The 27,758-nt window shown below is 40.6% G+C and overlaps 1 protein-coding gene across 1 annotated transcript in view; it reads right to left on the bottom strand.

Moving 5' to 3' along the window:
* Positions 1-27,758, bottom strand: part of ush2a (Usher syndrome 2A (autosomal recessive, mild)) — a 202,181-nt gene that overhangs the window by 94,851 nt on the left and 79,572 nt on the right. The window contains exons 38-48 of the mRNA XM_030094333.1: positions 26,370-26,510; positions 25,368-25,443; positions 25,042-25,127; positions 23,828-23,987; positions 18,683-18,845; positions 18,432-18,579; positions 15,104-15,261; positions 13,106-13,253; positions 11,499-11,654; positions 7,124-7,271; positions 5,444-5,586 (exon numbers count right to left, since the gene is read on the bottom strand). Of these exons, the coding sequence (XP_029950193.1) occupies positions 5,444-5,586; positions 7,124-7,271; positions 11,499-11,654; positions 13,106-13,253; positions 15,104-15,261; positions 18,432-18,579; positions 18,683-18,845; positions 23,828-23,987; positions 25,042-25,127; positions 25,368-25,443; positions 26,370-26,510 (1,527 nt within the window). The remainder of the gene's footprint in view (positions 1-5,443; positions 5,587-7,123; positions 7,272-11,498; positions 11,655-13,105; positions 13,254-15,103; positions 15,262-18,431; positions 18,580-18,682; positions 18,846-23,827; positions 23,988-25,041; positions 25,128-25,367; positions 25,444-26,369; positions 26,511-27,758) is intronic.

The following is a 27,758-nucleotide window of genomic DNA, read 5'->3' as shown; positions in this document are numbered from 1 at the left end:
AAAAAATATTGCATTTGGTGTCCCATTACAAAACACACATTGAATTTGACAGACAGGTACTTGATCGAGTGACAAGAAAAACATTTGGTAAAAATGTTCATGCTAGTTAATTGGGATCAAATAAGCAGATTACAAAACCAACCCAAACCCAGCATCGGCTTATACACAAAATGCAACAAACGCATAAAAACAAAGTTACATACACGTGGGGCATGCACACATACACCGTAAGATGATTGTAATAAAGCCTTTTTTTCATAGACCACAAATTATTCTACTGTCAGTTTGATTGGTTTTGTTTCCTCGTTTTTTTTTTTTTTTTTAAATGTTTCCTGAACACTATTCTCTTTTCTCCTCCTCTCCTCTCACTTCCCACTCTGTCCCCCATTTGTGCCGAGGTCTCCCTCTCTGTCTCCCTCGCTCTCCCTCTCTCTGTCTGCTAAATAAACAATGCAGAAAGTTGACCTTTTGGGTTAACAGGTTTTTATGCTAGCTCTACTCAGCACTCACACTGATTCAATTACCACCAAAGGTCCACTGAACCCCACGAATAACCGAGGAGCTCGCCTCCCAGCCTGCCCATGTGCATGTATGCATACGGTTTTGGGTGTCTTATTTGTTGTGCGTCTAATTGGACGATCTGCATCTGCTAGTCTATCAACTGTGATTCCTGCCTTTTTGTGTTCGTGACTTTAGACAACGTTTTGTAAAACAGAGAAGAAAAAGAAGCCCAAGCTGAGGATGTGTAAACTCGTACACAAATACCTCCAAAACACAAACAGGATAAACAGAAAATAATTTCACTGCAAAATACAAACCAGTCACCTTGATTTGGTCTCCATCAACCTGCCAAAATAACCCCAGTTGTTACCCCTGTTCCTGCCCTCCACCCCTCTACCCCCTCCCCCCTCTCCATCTTCCCTCTCTCTCTAAGTGTTGAGTGTTATTTAGGCTTTACTGGCGCGTGTAAAATTCTGCAATTTGAAGGGCTGTTAAGTTTTTCAATTGAAATTTTCATTTAAGATGCAGGTGATGCTTTTTTCTTTTTTTTTTTCTTCTTCTTCTTTTTTTTTCCCCCCCTGATGCTTTACTGCTCTCTGGATAGGAGGGAACGAGAGTTGAGGGAACGCGTAGCAACACTTCTCTTTCTGGTTTCTTGACTCCTTATCGCTCTCTCTCCCTCCCTCGGCTCACTCACCTCCCCTGCCTTTCCGATTCACATCCTGCCTCTCCCAACCTTTTCCCTCTCACTTCCAACCTTCCTTCAATCTCTTCATCCACCGTGCAACCCCCCCCTCCACACACACCTCCCACCCTTTACTCCTCCTCTCTCCAGTAAAACACAGTAGCGGAAGGCTAAAACAGGAGTGCAGGGCCGCCAAGCCTTAAATCACATTTATAAGGATTTGGTTAGCATAGTAATAACACAATCAACTGACAAGGGCTTGGACGGGGGGAGGGAAAAGTGTGTGTGTGTGTGTGTGTGTGTGTGTGTGTGTGTGTGTGTGTGTGTGGGGGGGGGGGGGGGGTTACTTGCTAGAAAGCTGCTTGTTTATAGTTGGATGCATGCATGTACCTTCTGGTCAGCTGATGTATATTCTAAGTGTGTATATTTGAATGTATCCATGTGAAAAGAAAAGGAAGGATATTATTTTTTTGCCCCGGACAGGGTCCTATGCACGCTTGTGTGTGTTTGTGGGAACGTTTGCATGTCCACGGCTGGGCTTTTGAAGGTGAATCAAGGATCCTGGGAGTCATAATGAGGACAAATGCTGAGCTTTAGTGTTATCAAGATGCTTACGACACGGTGTCAAAACGTGACGAGCAATACGCCGAGAATTTACATTGCATTTCATATCTTAGCTTTTTCTACAGATTATTTAATGTCATTGCTGGTTTAGGATTCAATAAGGGGGAAGTGAGGGAGAGGAGCATGCCTGACCAAGGTCATGAGCTTGATTTGTAAGGATAGCTTCACTTGTATACGAGATGTGTATTAGTCTTCAAATAAGCACAACCATCACCAAACCTTTGAGTCGGTCAATGTAAAGCTGCAACATGCTTTGAAATTGCTGATTATCTGGGATGACTTTAAATGTAGCATTTAAAATCAAAAATGTGAAAGTGTTCTGGGAATACTGTCTCACTCCAAAAATAAAAATAGAACAGAAACTGAGAAAAAAAAAAAATCACAGAATCCACTCAAGGGATATTTTCCTACAAGTTTATGACAATGGGTTTAAAAGAACACAAAATAGCCTGGTAACTATGAAAGTTCCTTTTTTTGCAACATTAACTGAAGAAAACGCATAAAGTGAAATATAACTTTATTCGTACAGTCATTTCGAAATTAATTAACAATAAATCTTAGTGTTCTGTCATCACCTTTAATCAAATTTATTGTGTTACATACTCCCTTTATGCTTCTCTGTCACTTTACGCTGCAGCTTTACTGAACTAATACAGGGATTCCTTTAAAAATTCAAACATGCGCACACGCACAGTTTTACTTCCAAAGACTGTTTGATCATTTTGTCCGAATGGAGTATTATTCAAACCCTCCATATCACTATATGATACACACACACACACACACACACACACACACACACACACACACACACACACACACACACACACACACACACACACACACACACACACACACACACACACACACACACACACACACACACACACACACACCTCTCTTAGATCACTTAGCTGGTGTGAACATGGGAGTAGACAGAGGAAAGGGAGCTGTCCAACACGGCTAGAGTTTATGTTCACAGGAGCCGTCTGTCTGTTCTGCAGTGGCAGGAATTCATAGGGACCAAATTACATTAAAAAGATGGATATAAAACTTTAATGGAATGATAAAAAGGGAGGGAGAAAGCATGGGTCTCTCTCCTTCTCTGTTCTGTCATTAGGCCTCTCTTTTCTTCTCTTCCTCTTTCTTCCCTACTTCCTCATTTCACTTTTTTCTCACTTGATTTTTTTTTTTTTTTTTTACCTCTTCACTTTTTAACCCCGTTGCTTGTCTTTTTTTCTTTATTCCCCTAAGAAGTGCAGATTATATTGTGTGAAAGGGGAACATGCAGAGAGCCGGAAAAAGAGGAAAAAGGATACATCTTGGAACAAAATTGGATGAAAAACACACAAAGTCCGAAAGAAACTAGAGAGAAAGGGATACAATTTTGTAGAATAGGAATAAATGCATGTGTGTGAACAAATATTGGGATGTACATTGTTAATTATTATCTAAATAAGCAAGGTTACAACAGCTCAGTAAAATATATCTCTATTAAAGGACTTAAAATTAGTTTTCGGTCATGTCAGTTATGATTTAATGGACATATCACTTCTTTATGAATGTAAAAAAATGAGTGCAAGTGGTTTTGTTCCTGGTTTAGCCATGAGAGTGATTTCTCTTTCTCTATATTTATGCCAAAGGGGAAATTCAGACATCAGATTCACAAATTTTACCAATTAAAAAAAAAAAAAAAAAAAGAAAGAAAAAAAGTACAAAGAAAAGTTTGAACTTAACCAAACCAATCATACCAAACCCATGTTTTCCCTCACGGAAGAGAGCGGACAGTATGAGGGGAACCGGGTCTTGCCTATTGTCTTGATGAAATAAACTTCCAGTGACCAATTACAATCATTAGGAAAATTAAACATGACTGCATTTTGCTTGATGATGGCATGGTTTTAAATACCTTTGCACCAGAGACTTCTGGAACGACTTTGCATTCAATCACTGCAATTTAGCAATTTTTATGCAAGTTTAAAATATGTATGTTTTCAAGAGTGACATTTAGGACTCATGAATAGAACAAGATACACATAAATGATTAACATTATGGAGAGTAATATACATATATACAACTCCATGAATGTAGATTAATCCACAGCACAGATACTCAGAGTGAATAAATGATACAAGACACACATGCAAAACTGTCCATTTTTCTTTGGCTGCATGTTACTAAGCAAATCCTCAGTGCTGAAAACTTTGTGACTGCATCGGATTGCTTGTGCGCATCATATGTCATGTATAAGGAGGACCAGGAGGTGTGCATGTGTACGACACATGTTCACAGTATGGCTGTGTGCCTGTGAGAGGCTGAGGGAGGGATGGAGGTTTGAAAAATGGGGTACAGTGTGACCGACCGGCTGGTTATTACAGTCCACGCGCACAAACACAATCATGCACATACAAAATCACAAGGCAACGATACGGATCCATGCTTGTTTTTCAATCTTGCTTGAACACCAGTGTACACACAAGAACATATAAGATCACTCTACACTTAATCTAGCATTGCTAAAATAAAAAGATCAAAAAACAGCAACAATTCTCAACGTGCAAATACGTTTACGTAGATGTCTTTGTGTGTGTGTGTGTGTGTGTGTGTGTGTGTGTGTGTGTGTGTGTGTGTGTGTGTGTGGTTGAGGGAATTCAATTCTGCATAGCAATGAGAAAATCAAGGCCATAATTTAATATATCCTAAATGTCTGCAATTGTGTGTGTGTGTGTGTGTGTGTGTGTGTGTGTGTGTGTGTGTGTGTGTGTGTGTGTGTGTGTGTGTAAGGCTCATTATGTGTGTCACTACTCCAGCATTCAAGTGCATGTATACAAACATGTGTACATATTTTGTCACCCAATCCTGTGTCTGCGTGCATGTGTGTGTATCAATGTATGCAAATCTCAGCTGCTTAATGATAATGTATGTGATAATAGCGTGGTACTAATTAATTTATAACTTTGCACTGAGGAGGCTGTTCCACTGGCTAATATGATTCTATTACAGCAATTAGCCCACAATGACACTGGCTAGGTCACTCGCAGACAGACACACACCTTACTGTATGCAAATCTCAGCCTGTCAGTGTGTGTCACCCAGCCCCATCTGCCCTCATGTTTCCACTACCTTCTTGAGTTTTATATGTTTTGTCTCACTTCAATTGTTTCGATAAAACAGACCACGGCTAGAAACATCAAGATATCAAAACATTCTAATGCAATAAAACGGTTTGGGTGGGAGAATACAGGGCAAAGACGGGTTCGATAAGTGTCTGTTGTTTCAGATCATCACTGAAAACCAGCAGATCTGCCAGATTCCTTGAGTTTAACTTTGACTCTACAGCACGGACAGCAGAGGCCCCTGAACAACCAGCTGCTGCCGGCCACCTCCTAGACATTCTCTGGGAAACTCGGCAGGCCTGCTGACATGAGCAGCTCAATGCAGTATGAAAACGCAACAATAACCATCAGCAACAGGTGAGCTGCAAACACGGTTCCACCTGAACAACTAATAAGAACAACTAAACTACTGGTTTTCAGAATCATTCATGAATCACATTTCTCATGTGGACTGTGATCTGTGATTGAAAAGGATGTAATAATATGATGGTGCACCTATTGAAAATGTTTACTTACGATGTTCTGCAGTGCGCATGCTTGCCCAGGGGCTGGCTGTCTGCCCGTGCAGATGTGAAACCACCACTCTGAACAGGTACTGCGTGTACGGTGACAAGCCATCCACAGAATAAGAAAAGGCGTCTGTTGCATTCTCCACAAGCCTGAGAGTGGAAGAACAAAAACATGAGTACAAGCGTTTGTGTGTGTGTGTGTGTGAGATACAAAAAACCCGTGATGCTGTCTGATAACAGGTGGCCAAAGAGTGGCAGCACCAAAAACAACAATCTCACAAGCGCTGATTTTGAACTTTCACATGACTAGTTGGAAATTTGAAAAGACAAGAACATCTTAAAAGTGGTCACTACCTAACAAGGCTTGTTTTATCTTCCCAAAAATATTTTTTGCCCAGAGATTTAAAAATTCCCATTTAGCATTTTATCCTTGTACAATATTATTCTTTTACCCACATAAGTCATCTCCTGTTTGACTCCTTTGTGATCGAGCTTCAGCACTGGACAGCTCCTTTTCTTTCTGCGGGAGCACCTGCCGTGGTTTGTTAATGCTACACTTACATGGCACACAGTGATTCAATGGAACCACTAAATGCAGATGCAGAACATCTGACATGTGGTCAAAGGTCTACTTTCAGCTAACAGCATGAACCAAATGCTTTAAGGCCTTTTTTGACTCCTGCTTTTTGTGTAATTCATGCATACATGGTGTATGATTGTTTGTCAGTGGTTAAAAAAAAAGATATAACGATGACAAATGACATTTGAAAAGCTATCAAATATTTATCTGGGGTTCAGTTAAAAAAGGTTCCTTGTACAGAAAGGCTCGAACATTTTGAGCTCTGAATTTGTCCAGTTTTGTCTTTAGGAAACCCTCTTATGTTTTCCTTTGAACTTAAACAGATTTTAACATCAACATGCTTAAAGTTTAAGTTTCAGAGAGTCTCACATCAAAGACCGTCTTTTTCAATATGCAGAATACCTTTCACTGCTCTTTATCATATTCCTGTGTCATACCTGATCCCATATCATATAATCATACAAAGGAATCTAGGACAGAGTATAGGAACATTGTCATAAATGAGGGACTGTTGACCATTTAGCATCAGATGGATAGAAGGGATGAATGAATGAATAAATCAGGGAACAATGAGATTTCCATAGCAGAGGAGGAGGAGGGCATGGCTGTCTGATATATAATACATGTAGCTAGTCATTTATTTATTACCACAGAATGAGAGCCTCCTCTTCTTGGATTAAATTGCAATTTGTTGTCAGGAAGCATGTAATGAATACATATCAGATGCACACCCTCTCTCTCTTTTTATTCCATCACGTTTTCTCTACCTCTCTCTCTCCCTTCTGAGATTTTTTTTTTTTTTATATCTTTTTGACTCTGCCGCCCCATCTTCCTGCTTCATTCCTTCTCTTTTTCTGATGGTCTGTCACGTTGACGTGTCATATTCAGCTGCACCGTATAATGTACTCCTTTGTATGTACATGTGCACGCATATGCGTTTTTAGGATGACAAATGTATGATATACATTTGAAGCAGTTGTGTATCTGCCATCTTCTTACTGCCATTCATTATCACGTGTCCCTGTCTCAGACAACTGGCAGGCGTTGTACATAACTGTGCAGAAACTTGTCTGCATGTTTATTTAACTGTGGATGTCTCTCTTTCACCTGATGACAGGCCTCTGTGGGGACGTCCTCATTTGCAGGCTGTAGAAAAGTGGGCCCGGTGCGTTGGCGTTGGCAGGGGCAGACCAGGAAACGTTCAGACTGGCATGAGTTGCGTGGGCCAGAGTCGGAGGCGACAACCCATCTGGGGCTACATGACAAAGAAAGACGGAAGGATAGAGCACCAAGAACAACGAGCGATTAAGTATACGGTTTCATACTGACAACATACGGATTAAAAAACTGCTTTTAATACAAGAAGACACTCCATCTAGCAGGGAGGAACCTTGCAAAGGAGTTATAACTGGAAAAGGATAATACAGGAGTGAAAAGTGAATTAAAGAATAAAAGCAGAATGCCAAAAGAAAAAAATCGTACACACAAAAAAACACAGAAAAAACATATATACTCTCTTACAACCACACAGAAACATAAACCAGTGTTACAACGGTCTTACAACAGCACTCTTTCAATAGTTCACCACTTTTTCATCCAAGCATGATCGAGTTGGTGTTGAAAAAAAATCTCTAAAAAAACTGATTCAATCTGATTGCTGTGATCTTGACAGAGACATCGGAGATTTCAGGAAAGACCAAACAAAAAGAGATAAGGACAATAAATACAAGGAGAAAATCAGAGTGACCGCTATGTGTGACTATGTGAAGTAGAATCACGCCCTTCGATGTATAAAGTGACTCTTCAATCAAACATTGTTCTCTTTCCACTACAACAAGCTGATTGCTGAAGACATCTTATCTTAAAGATGGCTTACAAACACTTGCATGCACACACACATACACACGCGCGCAGACACACACATCTGAAAATCCTCCTCAAAACACTCTAGTTTGGAATTCAGAAAATATATTAGTGGTGTCTTGCATTTTAAAGCATCCCTATAATATACAAATATAACACACAATCATTATCTAAATGCATATACGGAAAAAACAATTATCTTTTTTTTAAACCAAATGACTCAAGAGATCTCAGAAGAACAAAGTGAAGTGAACAGAAAGTGATAACTACATAACAAAAGAAACCAAAATATGGAGCGTAAATCAGTTACTTGCTCATTATCAAAAAAATCAAAGTCAGTAAATACTGTAAATCTCCAGGTTTTGATTAGCTTCTTTCATACTGAAGTGTTGGTGTTGCAGTCTCTATTAAAGGACTCATCAACCAGTCAGGGGTCATTCAAATGTAGCAAGGAGCACCAAGGGATGCATTTTACAATGTTCTCTCTTATAGTTAGAAGCATAAATCACCTTGATCGGCAAATGTTTGCACATGAATACAGTTATTAAAAATGATTCACCAAAGCAGAAAAAAAATCTACATTTGTTTAATCTAAAGTCATATTTATTACCTTTTAACAAAAACTATATTTTTTTGTGAACATTTTTAGAGAAAGTCAACAACTCTCAAATTAAAAAAAAAAAAAAAAATTATGTTGATCTCTCGTTGAAAGAAAGACCCCTGTAGGCCACTCATGAGGCCACTGTAGGCTACCAAGAACCCACAGGTATCATTGGGGATGTCTGTCATATGTCTGTCTGACCTTCTCTCTGAGATATTAAGTGCTAAGTTTTAGTGGTACTGAGAACCTTGGAAATGGTATACGAACCTAAAATGTTGAAAGCTCCTGTTCTGTTTCATAGATTTCATACAGACTATATTTTACAGAGGAGATGTCTGTACATTGGACCTGTCCTGACCCTGACCGCTGTTCTGACTGTCTGTTTGTTCCGTCTAAAAACTTTGAATAATAAAAATAACTTAATAAAAAAAATCAGTGAGACAAATTCAACAGCAAAGGCTGAAATGATCAAACCTGATTTTAAGGAAACATTAAGTCATAGGTAACCAAACACCTCATTCCTTGGATGTGTACATGTCAGTGTTAGTCACACACACAGACACAGACACACACAGACACACACACACACACACACACACACACACACACGCACACACACACACACGCACACACGCACACACACACACACCAGAAGGAGACGCTGATGGTAAGCCTGTGTCTCTCTCATGCTGTGTTAGCAGGTACAATATCAGAGGTGTCACTAATCGTTTTAAACTATGCACTTTTATGTTCACTTCTCTCTCTCTGCTCTCCTCCTCCTCAGCTTCTCTGTCTCTTGCTCGGCTATCTTCTCTCTGTTCTTTCATAGAACAAGGACGCATCAAGACAGTTTGCCTTAAAGAAGTCTAAAGACATGCCAGAGGCACAGAGGTAGAAAGAGAGATAGAAAGAGAGGAAACGTCTGGTATTTAAAATTTATACTTTCTTATGCCTTTGTTTTGAACTTGAACAGCAGAACTTTCCTAAGTCAGTCTTTTTGTTGTTGTGGGTGTGGTGCGGTGTGTGCGACGTTACATGTATTAAAGACTTGTGGGAACATCAGCCAAGATGCTAATATGTGTATCTGTAGGTATGAGGGTTTGCAGGTTACCACTGATCAGCTTTGACATTTAATGTGTTTAACATTGCTCCAGTGAATTTCTTTTTTTCTCCTGCATGGTGACTTATGGAAAAAACAAACTTTTCCAGTTCTGCAGTTCACATGAATTTGGGAGTGGTATTTGGAGAACACACTCAAGATGTATTTTATTCCATTCTGCAAAACACCATGCAAACCTGGAACAATCCCACTTATGAAGGGGCAATAGTGTCTCACTTTAACTGAGGACATGTCAGCCTGTGGTCTTCAAGGTTCATTAGAGAGGACATTTATTTTTTTCCAACACTTGACTGTCCATTTTAAGTCTAGACAGCAAATATGCATATTTTAAAGACGGAAAAATAAAATCACATTCAAAAACATGTATATTGATATTGAAAGTTTAAAGTTTTTGACACAGATGGTAGCTGGGATTTGCACAGCTTTACATTAGTACAACTTATTCAGATTGTTTCTATCCTGATCTTTGATGAGCTGAAAAAAGATGTTCAGTTGAGGAAGACTTTATTGATTTGAGACTCAAATATTTTCACCATCTGACTGGTTAAACCACATGGACAAACATTTGTTTATTGAATTATTAAATACATAGTTAATCTCATTGTGGCTTGCTGCATTAAAGATCTGAATTGAGTCGCTTCACACTTTTGGTGGATGGCAGTCAAACTTCAAGTGTGTGTGTGTGTGTGTGTGTGTGTGTGTGTGTGTGTGTGTGTGTGTGTGTGTGTGTGTTTTATGCTTTCATTGATTTTATGCTGTTGCATTCAGTCACACTGTTCATTTGTTTTCCTCTGTATTTAGTTTGATTTTATTTACTTTTATCATTTTATTAATACTCATTTGATGCCATTAAAATGCAATAAAACGTGAAGATTTACAGCGGCTCTGAATGAAGCAGTTAGAAGCAGTCAGGCAGATCAGGTGGGAGTTTGGTTTGGATCTTCACATTATGAATGCAAATTATGTCCCTTGTGAAAGACTGGAGCGCCCCTGTTCAGGATATTTCACTTTTCAATATTGAAAGGTGCCACTCTTGCATTGGAGTGAGAGTATCCCTGGTTCAAGTCTAGTCGAGTGCGACTCTTTGTGAAATTTTTCAGTGTTCCCCGCACTGGTTTTCTCCAGGTCCTGCTATAACCCCAAAAATATGCGTTTGAGGTTAACTGACGCCTGTAATTTGCGGTGATCTCTGACGGATTGGTGACCTTCCTAGTGTACCCTGCCTTCACCCATGATAAGCTGGGATCATCATCCAGCCACCCTGGAAACCTAATTTGGATGAAGCAGTATCGGAGATGAATGAATGGAAGGTTAAAATGCTTTCAAACATATTTTGAACATAAAGTCTAAGGTTCAGGTGTACTATAAGTTGCACAATATCAGATAAAATGAAAATACGCAATAGCATTTTTTGGTACTATAATCACTATACAATGTCAAATAAATACAAGTATTTAAATAGAGGAATATTGCTGTCATTGTTCTCATAAATATCTTCTTCAATTACTTAGTCACAAAACTTATTTCTTTAAAACTTCAAGTTCTGTCATTTTGAATTTGCAGAGCGTTACCGCACAGTGCATTGAAAATATTAATTACACCGCAGTCGGTTTTTTGCAATATGTTTCTCGCTTATGTGAATATCACGAAAATGATAAACTTCGCAGCATATTGTGCAGCCCTACAAGCTGGTGTGTGGAAACACATTCTTTTCCAATAATCTGTCAAAACCTTGCAAACAAAGTAAACCACGAAGTCACACAAAGATGACAAACCAACTACTGCGACTTTAAGAGAGTTTCAGATGTATTGATACAATCAATAGTTTGGAGATTCCATTGTAAAATATAAACTGAGACGTGGACATCTATGTACGACCACTTTCACTGAGTGCGTACCTGCTGGAGGTGTAGTAATGTTGTGTGGCAGGCTGTCGACACAACCCTGTGTGTTACACCCTCTGATCCAGAAGCTGTAACTGGTGTAAGGCTGCAGGTCATTCACAGACGACCAGATCCCAGCCGCTGTGCCTCCATCCAACATGCCTTCGCCGTCTAAGAGAGGGAAAGAGACATATTAGGCCGAGCAGACCGTACGCATCAAGTGACGGGGAAAGCACTGTCGTCGTGCATGGATTATTTTCATGGTACGTTTATTTATTCGAGTCATCAAAGTGATGGCAGAGAAGTGCTTCATGAGAGACACGTGCAAGACGGAAGTGCAAAGAGAGTGGAATAAAAGAGAGTTCGGGAGAGAGGAATTCAGGCTGAGATGAATGGAGTGTGATCAAAAGAGAATGGTCCCCATTTTGAGGTTATGCAAGGATAGTCAAGGGAGAGGGATCAGAAAAATACACCATGTAAGCCTATCCAATATATTTAGATGGACAGACACACGCAAACCAAAATCAGTTCTGAGAAGTGATGAAGGCAGTTTGTATCAAAGAAATAAGGCGTTATGGATAACTAGAGCGAAACACCATCCCTCTCTCTCTCTCTCTCTCTCTCTCTCTTTCTTCCACACCTCTTCTATCCTCCTCTGCACTCATTTTCATGTGTCGCTTCCTCTGGTAGGGCTGGATCAAAGTCCTGACTGACTCTGTGAGTGTGTGTGTGTGCGTGTGTGTGTGTGTGTGTGTGTGAGGAAGTGGGGGAATTGATGTGAGTTAAAACATGAATGTAGGTCTATTCCTCCTTTCTATCAATGTCCACCTCCGAAGTTGCGTCTTGTTCCCGAACTGGTTTTGGTGGCCATCATATTTCAGATTTCACGTCTGAATTTCAGTGCATGCTGGCTCTGTTGGGTGAACACTGACCCGTGAGTCTTGAAGCGTCACAGGTTAGCGGGTCAATAAATCTTGCCTTTACATTTGCAAGGCAACATTTTAATAATGTTTAATATAGTGAAAAGATCCAGGTTTGATTTTTATGACATGGCCTGTCTGTACGGAACTTGCATGTTCTTCCTGTGGGTAATTCAGGTCATCTCCAGATTTTTACACAGTCCAATGCACTTGCTTAACTTTACATTAGATATTTTGGTTTGTACATGATGACTTATTTGTACTATTTGCCCTTTCGGGGACTTGTGACATATTGTACAGAAGTCTGCAAATGCCATCTCAGAACAAAGCTGCACTTCTGATGAAGATGGATGATTAATAAGCAGATGCTGGTTAAAAAAAAAATCAACAACAACCCCCTCCCCTCGCAAAAAAAAAGAAGGAAAAAAAAGCCATTTTTTTTATGATTGAGCACGTTTGCACAACTTTCGCAGTCTTCAAGAGCTTTAGACTATTTGTGGCGCTGACTCATGAAATGTCTTGGAATTCAGTGTCTCAGATGAGCACAATGTGGGACATGGGAGGTGAAAACAGACCCAGTAATAATACATGGAACCTGTGACTGGTTGTTTTTATGCATGTTTGCTGCTCTGTGTGTATTAGAGTTATACACTTAAGTGTCTTTATTTATGGGAGAGAGAAGGAGTGAAATGTAGTTGTTACCTTTGCTTTTGTAGTACACTGTGTAGCTGAGGTTTCCATTTGCTCGAGGAGGGGCCATCCAGCGGGCTCGCAGTGATCTCGAGCTCTGATTTGCCATCTCCAGCAGTATGGGGCCCTCTGGGGCCAGCTCTAAAGTACGACTCTCCACCTGAATTAAAAGAATGAAGAGGAAGGGATCACCGTATGGATGACAAGAACAGGCATTCAGCACAAAGTTAGATAATCACAGCACTTTCTCACAATAGTTTTTCACAAAAATGTACTGTGATCCCATAAAAAATATCAAACTCTTACCATTACAAGTTTTAAGCAGTCAATGTATTTTTTACATAAGCCGAAATGTTTTGGTATGGAGAACTCATGACATTAGTGCTTCCAAGACTGGATTTATTTAGATTTTATTGCTGTGCAATGGTAAAAAAAATAACCAGAGGAGAGGCGTTCTGCCTCCTACTCCAAGACTAGTTCAGCTGTTATCCGGCAGTTCTTGAACATTAATGAGTTCTGAGCTGGTGAAAAGCTCACGGTACAGATATGTGACACGTTGGTAAATCAAGTCTGTGATTGCACTGCAGATTGCCTGTAGGCTGTAAAGTTTTGCATATGAGCACAAACCTCTATTTATCCACATCTTTTATTCTTAAATCACTTTCATAAACATCTCAGGGCGGAGGTGGTGATTAAAGGTTTGGTGAGGACTGTGTTGATTCCCTGGAGGACAACCAGGAGACTTCTGCAGGGAAACTGAACACACCACCACATCCTGTTCAATACGACTCTGAGCTTTTGAGGGGGGTGGGAGGGGGGTCCTCCATACTGAGGGCAGTATCCCGTCTACTTCTTGGGGGGGGGGGGGCGGTCCATGGGTCCCTTTAGCCTGGCTGGTTTGGGGATGCCCGTTCTCAGTGTGGGGGGCGCCCTGTCTGTCGGGTGCGTTGCATGTGCGCGCACGTGTGTGTGTGTGTGTGCGTATAACGTGGGTTCTCTGTTTTTGTTTTTTTTTTCCTCGTAATTATTTTAACCTGTATTCAGCACTTCTATTGCTCTGCTATGAAAAGTGCTGTAGAAATAAATTTGGATTAATTGATTGATTTGAGCAAGGCCTCAAATTTCTCGAATACTATCAAAGGTCCCCCACAGCTCCTTCAGAAAAGGGTTAAATGCAGGTTGTGGTCCACACTTTCCTCAGCTTCCCTTTGGGTCTTTTCCACCTAATCTTTCATTTTCTTTTGGCCATTGACTTCATCATTTCTTACTGTTATCCTTCAATTTCCTCCTTTCCTTCCCATCCTCCTCCTTGTCGGCTGTTCGTTCTCCTCCCCCCTCTTTCCCACCCTCCTCTCTCTGTTCTGCTGTGTCAGCGGTTCTCTGTGTTTGACTAAACATGGCGTCCGTATTGGAAAAATGCCCCAAAATATGGCCTGCCGTCAGAGATGTCGTTGAGCATGGAGTGGCATTTCCTACCAAATGTCACTGTCGCCACGCCAACCCTCGTTATTGAGCTGAGCGAATCGATCACCTTTATGACACCCTGTGACATGCGTGCACGCCCGTGCACACACACCACACACACACACAAGCAAACACACAGTTTGTTGGCTTCTGTGCAAGCAATCCACAAGTGTGGCTCTGTTTTAGAGCATTAGGCACAGCAATGATGTGTTTCATGAAATTGTCTGTTTAGCTTAGGTTTTATTTCACCCAGTGGAGAATTTTATGAAGCCTTTTCTACACTGAACACCACGTGTTGGTGATAAGAACAAGGTTATACTACATTGCAGGAGCTTTATTTGTAGCATGCTTTTAATATTACAATATATGTAGGGAAAGTAAACATGCAGGCAAACAGAAAAATAGAGCTGTTAGAAACAATGTCAAGGACAAACTCAAAACAGTCTCACCAACTCTTTAATCACCCGCAATTTGAAAAATCCCCAGAACAAGAATCATTGGCTTTTATCAAACTGCATTTTGTTGAACAGAAAGCAATTCACTGACCATTGGTGCCTTGCCACAGCCCTGTGCTGTGCAGGCCTGCAGCCTGAATACATGCCGGCTCCACGGAGAGAGTCCATCCACCACGAAGAACTTCTGGGAGGAGCTGGCGTTTAAAATGAGAACTCCATCCAGCCACAGACCATAGCTGGTTATAACGCCTGTTAAACAGAAACAATTGATTATATACAAGATCTCAACTCTGATTATAGCATTGAAAGAAATCTGATTGGCTGTTTTGGGTCGATCATGGTGAATGTTTTCAACTGAATACAACATGAAGGGATCACAAACACAGTCCCCTTTCATCTGAAAACATATGACGCATTTTCATCGGCATTGTTTTATGAAGATGTTCCAAGCATGTCAGGGACAGGATTTTTTCTTTCCTTGTGACATTTACACTGTCTTTACGTTGGTCACTCATTTACAATAGTGATTGCCATGACTGGGAGAGCTTCGCCGTGCCGGGATGCAGTCTGGGTCATTGGATTACAATGCAAATGAAAACTGACTTAGGGGCTCCACACCTGCTTGTCAGTGTGTCCCAGAGTGATCCAATGATGAAAGCAGCATCAAAATGACAAATGTAACCAAAGGCGTTGTGAGGATAAAGGCCCCGAGAAGGACAGATATGCTGGAGTGACACACACACACACACACACACACACACACACACACACACACACACACACACACACACACAAATGAGTGTTCAAATAGGTGTGCATGTACGACGAACACGTCTGCGAAAGCGCACATGAACACACCACACATTCAGATGGGAACTCGCACGTACCTGCACTCACGTACATGCACACACGCAGATACCTCAGCACAATAATTACATTACATTACACCCACATAATAAAAAAAAAAAAATGAAACAGTACGGGGCCAAATGTGCTTTTGCTTAATAAAAATGCATACAGGGGGCTCAAAAGATCAGTGCTAAGAACTAAGAGTCTATTCTGCTTTAATCATGTGTGGGTTTTATTATTGCTCAATACAGATATACACACCTATCAGGGAAACGAAGACACAAAAACCCCACGGACGCAAGCTACATCTGGGAAGCGCTTAATGTGGCCAATCACATGCGTGTGAGTGTGTGTGTGTGTGTATGTGTGTGTGGACATCTGTATGTGCTTGTGTGTGTGAATAAGCCCATATCAGTATAGGTTGTAATAAAGACAGGTTGGGAAATGAAGCAGCGAATGCATAACAGGCTTATTTCCCCTCTTTGTCTGCGTGTTGCCCCGACCTAATCCCCGAGAGGATTATCCCCCGCAAATCCCTGCGGAATTGGGGAGAAGGGGGGAGAGAGAGAGAGAGAGAGACAGAGAGAGAGAGAGAGAGAGAGAGAGAGAGAGAGAGAGAGAGAGAGAGAGGGAGAGAGAGAGGGAAATAACACAGGATCTCACTCCTCTGGAACCCATCTCCATCGTCATTGTTGCAATCCATTTATGAAAAAAAAGAAGTGTCAATGAAAAAAGGCACTGAGCTCTTCTTCCTTTTTAAGCAAAAATTAAAGCTTTTTAAGCATGAAATAATCGGGTAATCATGATTAAGTGTCTCCCTTGTTATAAATTTCTGTCATCAGATGAGAAAAGCTTTAAGTAATTTATCCAGGATATTATGCACACACATCACAGGGTTTATGGTGCAAAATGCACTCATGTGGCATTAAGCGTAAAACACACATGATTCACTTACATACACACACATTATGGAATTACACATACATTAACGAGCATGACAGTAACATTTGATAATATGTGGCAGTGCGTTGTATGTTCGAGACTGTGAAATGGAGTGGGAAATTCTCAGATGGTTTTCACTGCTTAATTAATTTGATTTCATGAGGTATACTATTTGTTAATGCAGTCCGTACTGAAGTGTTTCATTTATAAGACGCAGAATTTTCAGTGCACTGTGGACACTGTGTGTGTAGAACTCAGTCTTTATTACCATCCCCTCACTGATCTTCATCAGTACAGTTCAGTTCCACAGTACGACCAACTTAGCAAAGAACATTTCATAAGAAAACAAATAGTAGAATTTTCACCGAATCACTGCATGCTTAAAATATGTAATTTAATTACTGCAGCAAAAAGAAGTCATTGTTTGATCTACGTGCTAGACAAATGTAGGCTACTACATTCAATTTAATTTATTTCAATAATAATTGTAAGAAAAAGGAGTTTTACCTCACTTGCTGAAGTAATTTCAGTGTATTCTTGTGGATTTAGTTTCTCGTAGCAGGCATAATTTCGTCTTGCACTAAGATGTCAGCAGTGCTGCTGATTAATGTATACTTTCAAACCTAAAATAAATAACAGCTGGGATGTCATGAATTCAAGGTTAAAGAGGTAGAAAGTACATTTTGACTCCTAATTATGGCATTTAATGTCAGTCAGGTTAAGTTTTGCTTCACAGCTGCAGGAGGGTAAAATATTAGCATTGAAAAATAACCTTTAATGTCTAATGATAATTCACATCAGAGCATGCTGATTTCTGATTTAAGCCATTGTTTTTGCACTAGAACAATTTAATTTACTGTGCTGTGACGCTATATCTCAAATGAAACTGAATAGTGGGATTCCAAATGATCATGAATAAAATACACCTTGACCAATGTCACTATAAAAGCGAGTAACTGGGTGCAAGTGTGCATTATAGAACAGTAAGGAAAATAGAGAAAGCGGACCGAGAGCCAGCCAGTGCGAGTCTAAGTGCTCCCAGCCTGCAGTTCTCTCTTCAGTCAAAAGGGAGCACTTTTCATCCACTTAAAGGAGCTCGGTGAAGCACGGCCCTCTCACTCCGATCGCTGTTAGTCTCAATCTCAGATTGTTTGTTCTCTCACCCTGTCTCTGTCTCTTTCCTCCTTCTTGCTGAGTCCTTTACGCCCTCTCCTTTTAGTTCCTTTTTCTGTTTCCCTCTGTGCTTTTCGTCCATCTGTTTTATCTCCTGAACACTCATCTGATTCTCCTCACACAAAGGGGAAATGCTCCTTTGTTTCACAGTAACACGGACAGGATCCTTTCACCACGGACAGGTCATGAGAACTTCGTGTCCAAGCCTAAAGTGGATTATGGTAAATACTAACACACGACTCGATTCTATGAGAAAACAAATCACACATGCTCATCGACATGCTTTATTTTCCATTACTTTTCAAACCGGCATGAAGAAAATCTGTTGAAAACCATGAGTGATGGACAAGTTCATTGGCTTGAACACACACGAACACTATCCTTAGTCTCAGAGTAAGTTTTCAGATATTATTGAATGATTCTGGTGTGGGTTGTTGATGAAGTTGCCCTCTCACCATTGGGAGTGTCGGGAGCAGTCCAGCTGACGTTGAGTGCATGTGGGGACAAAGGGGTGACCAGCGGAGCAGGAACATTCTCCGGGGTGCTCTCCTCAGTCTGAGCCTGACTCGGAGGGCTTAATGTGCACCCACCTCCTGTGCAGGCCTGAAGAGACACGCACACGCACACACACACACACACACACACAGAGAGTCAAGAGCACCAACACAGTGTGAAATATATAATAACCAGTCGCTAAAAGACCCACGGCCAGTGTGATGGTGTACGTCGTCCCCGGGGTTAGGTTGCGGAGCGTGCAGTCTTCAAAAAGTTCAGAGCTGTTATAGGCCAGCACCGGCTCTGCACCGTCATGTGACAGGAAGATGGAATAGAACTCCAAAACGCCATTTATCTGAGTGGGTCGTGACCACCTAAAGACGAAGGGCAGATGAAGCAGAGTTAGAAAAAAACGAATATACCACCAGACCAGTGCTTATACCATACTTACCAAGCAATTGTTGTGTTCAGGTACATTTTTTGAATAAATCTGAGGATGCTTTATATTTCATTTTTAACAAAAGTTTTGATTTGTACCATAAGCAAGTGCTGTTTCAAAATAAAAAAACAAAAACAAACAAAAACCAGAAATAAAGCCTGATGCTGTATTATGCACATTTTTCAGACACTGGATTGAAACTGTTAAACACTCAATAAAGAACCACATTCAGGGATTATAGCTTAACTTAAAAAAAAACTTGCAAAAAACCTAAAGAATTTATCTAAATAAATTTAACTAGAGAACAGTCAAAATAATTCTGTCTGTCGGTGTTTGTTTTTTAAATGTCATACCATATGATCAAGGACTGTTTACGTTACATCAGGTGCGTCAATTCAATGCTCATTTTATGAAACACAAAACTGCATTTTTTTTTATGTTTTGTGCACAGGTCTGTACAATGAGCCCAGTAAGACTGAGAAAATAACATGGGATTGCTGGGAAGGAAGAGTGGTGTGTGTGCGCGCTCTTTTTGTTCAATCACTGCAACACACTGCTCAGTATATCTGCATGTGTGTGTGTGTGCCTTCATCACTGAGCTTCCATCTGTGAGCAGATAAAAACAAGATGCCAAATGACACAGACACACACACACAGAGACACACACACACACACACACACACACACACACACACACACACACACACACACACACACACACACACACACACACACACACACACACACACACACACACACACACACACACACAGAGTATACACAAGTGCCTTTGTCAGGTAGACGTGTCCCCTCTTCTATATTTAGAACAGGAAGGTCATCCCCAGCAGAGAGAGGGAGAGGACCACACACAGCATTTAGACACAGAATCACCTGAACTCCACATCATGAAGAAAGATACTCATAAAGAGAGAAAGAGTGAAGTGAAGACATAAAAAGGAAGAGAATATATGAGGAGTATATTAAAGCCAAAATATTCGGAAACCACTTTGTTGATTTATTTGGTGCTGTGCTTCATTGTACTCAGATTTAGAAGATGCTGAGCTTTTATTGCCTCTAATCGACACAATGGTTTGGGCATTTTTACTGGTGAGGTGTTTGTCTTTTGTAAAAATTGAAGTGAAACATTGTGCAGTCATGAAAAAATTAAACATGAAATATATTCTAGTAAGGGCAGGGTCATTTTCCTCCCCCATAATTTAAATACTGTGCTGAACTAATTCTGTTTTTGAAAAAGTAATGTCCATGTGTTTTGACTGACCGTGGTCCAATTTTTATCTCAACTGATGGAGAATCTTGTTTGTAGAATGGAGAATACATGGAGTAGATATGTCATACAGAAAAAGAGGGGCAAAAAAACAGCAACATTATTATAATTTTTTTTTAATAAATAATCTTTTCAAAAGTCCCAGGGAGCAGCTCAACCCTCCTGGCATGGTAGCAGAGGGAGGCCATTTTAAAAAGTGATGGATTCCATTCTTGGTTCCTCCCATTAAAAGCCAGTTTTTGAATGAGTGATGAGTGTGTGTTAGCACACAATTAGCCACTGTGGCTAATCTATCACATTTATTATAAGATTTATATGCTGTCGATTGGCAGTGTGATGTATGTCCACTTTTGAAAAACTAAATCAAAGGGGAGTTGTAATAATCTCTGTCATAATTCACTGTGGTAATGGTTTTAGAAAACTATTGGTTTTAAAAGTCTGTTCTTAAATCTGAGTGAAACAGCCAGGAGCTTTCTCAGCATGCTAAATTTAAAACCACTCGTTTCAGGTGAAGCAGGCTGAGACGCTTCATCCCAGAATCCCAGTCATACAAGAAGGCCATTGAACTAATGTTGACCCAAACGCAACCCAGATTGATCTTGAACAGGTCAGAACAGTATCTCTGTAACACAATAACAGTTATGCACTCAAAATGTGTGATTACATTTATGCATATATTTTCTCATTTATTTTATGTTTATATCAAATCACTGTATCATCATTCACTGTAATTAATTTGACATTTGTTGGGATCTGGACCCTGCTTATTTAAAAGATGAAGAGCAGAGCCAGTGTATGCTGGTGTTGTTCCAACCAGGTTCCTCTAGGTGAGGGCCTCGAGCCGCCTCCTCAGAGGAGCTTTGGGAAAAAATGCAGACAGTTCGTGTCTTCGCTTTTATGAACACTTTTCCTGTGTTTTCCAGGTCAGTTCACTCTGGAAATCACACAGAATCACAATAGAAACTTAAGTGTCTTGTAGCGCGATAACACAGTGGGATGTGTTTTGTGCATGTTTTTTTCAAGTTATTTGAATGAATGAATAGAGACCGCTTGCAGCTCAGTAATGTGGGTGAATGCGTGCACCGCGTCTTTTTAAAGCGTGACAGATGCCATGCTCTGACTTTACCCTTCTTTAGCTTGATGCACTTATATAAAAAAAAACAAAAAAAAAAAACAAAAAAAACATACTCTGTAATATTAAATCAGTAGTATTTGTGATGCTGGGACCCTGATCACTTAAACACATGTGTAAATATGGTATTTTTGTACTATTTTAAATATATTATTGTTCACATTTATTGCAAAAATACAGTGTGCTAAAAGATTAAATGATATATTTTGGTGGGATTGTAATTACCTGATCTGTTGGGTTCAGTACTGCTTTTCCTATACAGTGTGTTAAATGTTGAGAGTCAAACCTCAAATACATTATATGTGTGAATTAATTGTTAGGTACAGTTTTCTGGTAGTTATGAAACCAGTATAGATACTGGAAAGGAATTGAACAAATGTTTAATGCTTGTGATGCAACTGAGAAGTGATTGTTAAAAGAACCATACTGTTGTTCCGGATGGACTAAACACTGAAGCAGAAACAAAAGGACACTGAAACAGACAAATGTTATGTACAAGAGTTATGATTTAGGTTATGGGTTGTGTGATTGTGTTTAATAAAAAAAAAAAGAGGAGTTTTAAAATATTGTTAAGACATCATTTTACAGCTATATCTAAGTCCTAAATGTGTGAGGTCAATGAAAACACTAAATCAGCTCAGTTTTGTGTTGCTTTTATCCCACCCAACCTTCCTCACGGTCTCTCTCTCAATTCTTCAAGACTTTTCACTCACAGATTTTGACTTTATAACCAATAACTTCTTCCTCTCCTTTTCTCTCTCGACCAGTGTATTTGTTTGTCCTCACATATTTCATAGTTTCTCTGCTTCTCTCTTTCTCTCTTCCCCTTTCTCCTCTCAGCTTTTCTCACCGACACAATAGAGCGGTATTGACCAGGTATGATCTCTCAACCTCTTCCTATTACCAATGTGCTAACAAGGCAATACTCGGCCACTTCCCACACCTGGTGGATACTTTGTTCAAAAAGGTTTAAAAAGCTCAAGATAGCGGTTTCCCTGCTCTACAGACAACATAACACTGAATAGTGCAGTATTAAATCATAGAATCTGTTTTTCATGCAGTCAGTTTTTTACAGATGTTGGAGAACCCTCAAAATGATATATCTCTCCATTCAATTAATGTTTACATTCAACGCAATTTCAAGGTGAAAAATAAACTCGGGAGAGATCACCCTGTCTCATTACACATGCAGAAGCATCCACACTGCTCAGCCACGTCATTAAAACCACAGAGATAAGTTGAACACTATGTTGTTAGAAATCTATACGGTGGTTGTGACTTTTTACAAAAAGTGAAAGTGACAGTAAAAGATGTGAGAGGAAAGAATGACAGAAGCCCAGCCCATATTAGTAGGATCTCTAAAAAACATTTATGTTATTGTTTGTAAACAAAGGTAATGCCTCCAAAAGTCACAAAGCAGGAACAATCCCAGATTCCTTGACAGAGAGCAAAGGTCAGGAGGTTCAGTCAGACGCAGGAGCTAATGTCATAGATGCTGCTATACTGATAAACAGAGGACTGGACCTCGCTGTATCTGCTGCTGTGCCCCACAGTCTGATCGGAGTCCCTGAGCTAAACTGAGCTGTGCATTTCTGAAAGCATTCAATAAGGAGAACTGGTGGTAGTATACTCTATGAGCAGAGTAATTTGTTCGAGGGACGAACAGTTTGGTCATTGGTCTCCGAAATACTCAAATCCAAATCATTAAGAATCTTAAGTTACTTCCACCTCACGCCCGTGATACGAGCTGAAATACAATGGACACCCTGAGGCCCCAACTCACAGTTCATAGGGTTCAAAGGCCAAATATCCCAACAGGAGGTCTGAGGAGTCCATGCTTTGATAGGTCAGAGCAAATTCTGCATCACACCGAGGAGCTCAACAGTATTTAGGATCTTATGCCATCCTCAGCATATAAGATCATATTGCAACCTTTCACATCACCCTCCTCTCCTCCCTCCCTCTCTCACCTGCAGGGCCATGTTTGAGTGTGTGTGTGTGGGTGTGTCTGTGTGCGTGCAGAGCTGTGTCTCCCTGCAGTGAATCCCAATGTAAGTGACACTTTCACGGAGCCTGACTTCAGCACATATAGATGAACACAAAAACAGGAAACACTGCACAAGAACATGATGAGGGTTAAAGGTCAACGCAGAGGAATATTCTGTATAGTAAACACAACCAGAAGGTCACTGACTCGCTCCAGTTTGCGCTTAGCAGAAGGAATTTGTTAAGTACAGATGAAAAAAAAGGTAGAATACAGGTTGAATCGGTGCTGTTAGCGACCCATCATTATCAATTTTGTGAAAACAATGAATTGTATTTATGCGAGAGCACAAATAAAATGAAAAAAAAAAAAAAAAAAACAGGCTTGTGAGTTCTAATAATATCATGAGTTTGAGTAACACTCTGTCCCTCTGCTACACTGACCTGGAAACATTATGTGTTGGTGAGATGTTTCCACAGTCCATGTTTTAATGCATACCTGTCAGGCGGAACTTACTCTACAAAAATGGTCCGGGAGTCCAGCAGGGTAAGAGTCGGCGCCTGTAGAGGTCCAGGACGAAGCTGAGAGGTCAGCATTGTGGTTTGTGAGCTGTTGGTGCAGCCCGCGACAGTACATGCACTCAGCACAAAGACATGAGTGCTGTAAACACCCAGACCTGAAACAAAATAAACAAGAGACAGAGATGAGCAAGATGAATACAAACAACTTCACTGACAGCTGAGACAAAAGTTCTCAAAAATAGCATCATCTACTTACAGGGTGTTATTTTGGCTTTATTTTTTTTTGTATTTTTGCGTAAAAATGTCCCTGAACACTTGATCTACACAAGCCTGTGAATCCTCTGTTTACCATATAACATGTTTTGACTGAGTTTCAGTTTAAGCTGTTTCGCTGGCGACTCGTCTCTCCGCTCATTTTTCTACCTTGACAGTTGTTTTGCCTCCAATCTTTGTATCAAAACTTTTCTCCATCTGTCCCACTGTTGCAATCTCAGTCTCTGAAACACAATCTATTCTTGCACATACTGTATAATTACTGTGTCCATAATCCTTCCAATCACTGTGAACATCAGACACTCTGCATTATTAACCCAGCATGGATGATATGTGCTCTCATGCCTTCATTAACGTACAAAGACACACTCGTACACTCTTGAACATTCTGATGTTTTCTAATCGTATGAGTGTGCGTGCTAAGTCAAAATGATAATCTATAGTACTCGGCTGACAGAAAATTCTACATAGGATGATTCTCCTGTGTACATTTTTGTGCTGTGAAAGTGTGTGTATCCCCGTGGTGTGTGTGTGTGTGTGTGTGTGTATCCATTTGCATCGTGGTGCACCGCTCGAGTCTCAGCGGTGTGACATGTGTTTCATACCTTCTTTAGGTCTTTTCCATGAGAGGTTTCAAAGCAAATTGTGTGTATGCCTGTGCGCTAATGTTTCGCCGCCTTTGTTTCTACGCCGCTTCATTTTCATGTGTGTGTTTAGCCTTCTTTTTCAAAGTGCTATTCCCCTGGTAAGGACTGAGACACTCTTCCCTCTTTCAAATGCTAATCCTCCACTCCATTTTGCTTTTCTTCACTCGTCTCCCTCCACTTTACACCGAGGCCCCATCCGTCCCCGGCAACAGCTACAGCACGCTGCAGCCGCGCGCAGACGCACGCACACACACTCACACACACTCACACAGGGTTTTTTTTTTTTTACCAGTGATGTTGTGTTGTCTGTCTTTCCCTCTGTAGACCATTTGGTTGTTGTGATAGAGGAGGTACTCTGTAATGTCTCCATTGGGCCTATTATTGGAACAAAAAAAAAAAAGACAAAAAAAGAGGGTGATATTATGATGTTAAGTATTTGAAATAAATTGGTGCATGTTTATTCAAGGTAAAACAGGACATGATAGACAGAACTAGGCACTCATTTATATGTAACGGCACTGTGTTCATCCATCTCTCCACACGTCTTCTTTACCTCAAGTAGAGTTATAAGTGATAGGAAAAGTATGATATGTGAAACTACACGCTGTACTGTACCTTGAGGGAGGTTCCCAGGTAAGGTGGAGCGCTGTGGGTGCTGAGACTGCAGCAGGAGGAGGAACGGCATCCGGAGCTGAAATTGCATTCAAATATAAATGTTCGCATAAGTCAATAGAGGGAAGTAACACATCTAAACATACAGAATATTTTTTAACAATTTATTGACAAATAGAAGTATAAGCTTTGGTTAAATAATAGGTTTTGATAACTTTTGATAACTTACTAATAACAATAGAAAACTGCAATGTAATATATCAATTTATGACTGAGCTGAGGAATGAAGTATGGAAATATGAATATGAGTATGTGTGTAATATCATTTTTATAGAGCTTATAATCATTATGTGTCAGAGATGAGAAAGTGATTCAGTTTCACACGTTGTTCAGATTATTCTTGAAGACACTCTGACTGTATTTGTCTGAAAAATAACATGTCCGATCTCCCTAACATATTTCAGTGCCGAAACCCTGCACTCAGAAAGAATCAATATAGTAATCCGTTTTTTTTTTTTTTTTTTAACTCTTTTACTTCAGATTGATTTGTGCCGTCTCTGTAGTGACCCCTGCCGTCACATTACCTTCCCAACAAGGCCAGTTAGTCAAACACAGATTAATGTAGCACATAACATGAAGAAAAATCTACCTCCCACATTTTCTCTTCAGCAATTTCCACATAAGAAACCTGAAGTGTTCTGTCTCGCACTCATTAGTGCTGTGGGATATTCTGTTTCTCTATCCAATCATCACACTTGTATTATTTTCTTTTCTTCATCCAATTCCAGTGTGCCTGACTTTCAAGTGTTGCTATTCCTCTTTTTTGTCCTCTTAAAAGCTAAACATCTTACTTGAGACATGGGATGAGAGGATTCAAGTGTGCTGAAGGAGCTTCTAGATGCACAATCAGTCTTAAATTATTGTGACTGCTGAGTGATAAAGACACGACGGAGACAAGAGAAAGTCCTGCTCTCAGGTGACTGGACGTGTATGCAGGGTTCTTACCTTCCACCGGGGTTGTGAGAGTCGATCTCAAAGTATCATTGTCACTGTGGTCATCGTGAAGACTCTCAGTGCAGCCAACAGGAGTACAGACACTCACGGTTACAACGTAGCGAGTCGATGGAGTGAGGCCCCATAGTAGACCTGGAGAGGACGAGATATGACATGAATGACGTAAAGATAGAGGGAGTGTCATTCAAAACAAGTAGAGGTGGCTGTGACTCGGCTGGAAGATCAAGTCTTCTTCCGCTTGAAAGGTTGGGGTCTGACCCTCCACTCCCCCTGTGGAAGTGTCCTTGGGCAAGATACATAACTTCAATGTCTCTCAATGGTGTGGCAGCATCTTACAATGGCACCTGTCACTACTGGTGTCTAAGAGTGTAAATAATTGTATGAGTCAACGGGAGAATGCGGCTGATCATATAAAGTGCAGAGAGTGGTAAAAATGCACTATATCAGTAAAAGTTACTTCACCAGAAGATACTCAATGGATTTTGCAAACTCAGCTGTCAGAATGTCTATTTGCATTATATATGTGTGCAGGTGAGCATTGCTTTGAGACCTGAATCACTCTTTTGACACTTCTCTGTGCCAAACCTCACTCAGTTGGCTGAGTGTCCTTTTAGCGCGTGCTTCACGTGGCTCTGAAGTTCATATCAATATGCTTTAACGGTGTCATTTAAATGCCTCGCTTGTCTCTGGGAGCCACTGTTGCTAAGCAAACTTACTGTGTTTGGCAAACAAAGAGAGTCTCTTCTAATTGTAAAGCTACAGTCGTCTCACTCAGATGTTTTTTTGTCCTCACTGTCTTGGCCCTCTCCACTCCTTTTCGTACTCTTTTACATCACTCCCCGCCCTCCAACTCTCCCCACCTTCTGCGTCCAATCACCCTCCACTTGTCTCTTTCTTTCTCTCTACCCATGTCTTTTAATTCAATTAGGGGCCAGGGCCCCACTCCGCAGCCATTACACCCTCATTTGCTTTCTGTGTTTTTTAGCCATCGGTGTAATTCTGCAGTCAGGTGTCGGGGCCATCATAAATTAAGAGGAAGCCTTATCACAGTGGACTCTATGTCTGGCGAAAGGCGGGGGAGGGAATGGCGAGCAATGAGAGAGACACCGAGAAAGACGGAGACAGAGAGCTCATCTTCATATTTGCCTAGAGACATGGCAGAGCGGATGAGAGGAGGGACGAATAGCAGCAGCGGACGCAGACATCATCATCATCATCATAAAAGATGAAGTGAGGAAAGATCGGAAAGTGAGCAACAGTGGGAGAGAGAGGAAAAAAAAGGAGCGATGCCAGGGTATGACATCATTGGGGTAGTCCTGAGTGTCTCGCTCCACATGGAGACAGTCTCCTGAAGCTGGGGACTTGCCAAGGAGACATTAA

The sequence above is a fragment of the Salarias fasciatus genome, chromosome 1 (genome assembly GCF_902148845.1).
Source record: "Salarias fasciatus chromosome 1, fSalaFa1.1, whole genome shotgun sequence".
In the NCBI taxonomy this organism is placed as follows: Eukaryota; Metazoa; Chordata; class Actinopteri; order Blenniiformes; family Blenniidae; genus Salarias; species Salarias fasciatus.
This window is presented reverse-complemented; position numbering and strand designations above follow the sequence as displayed.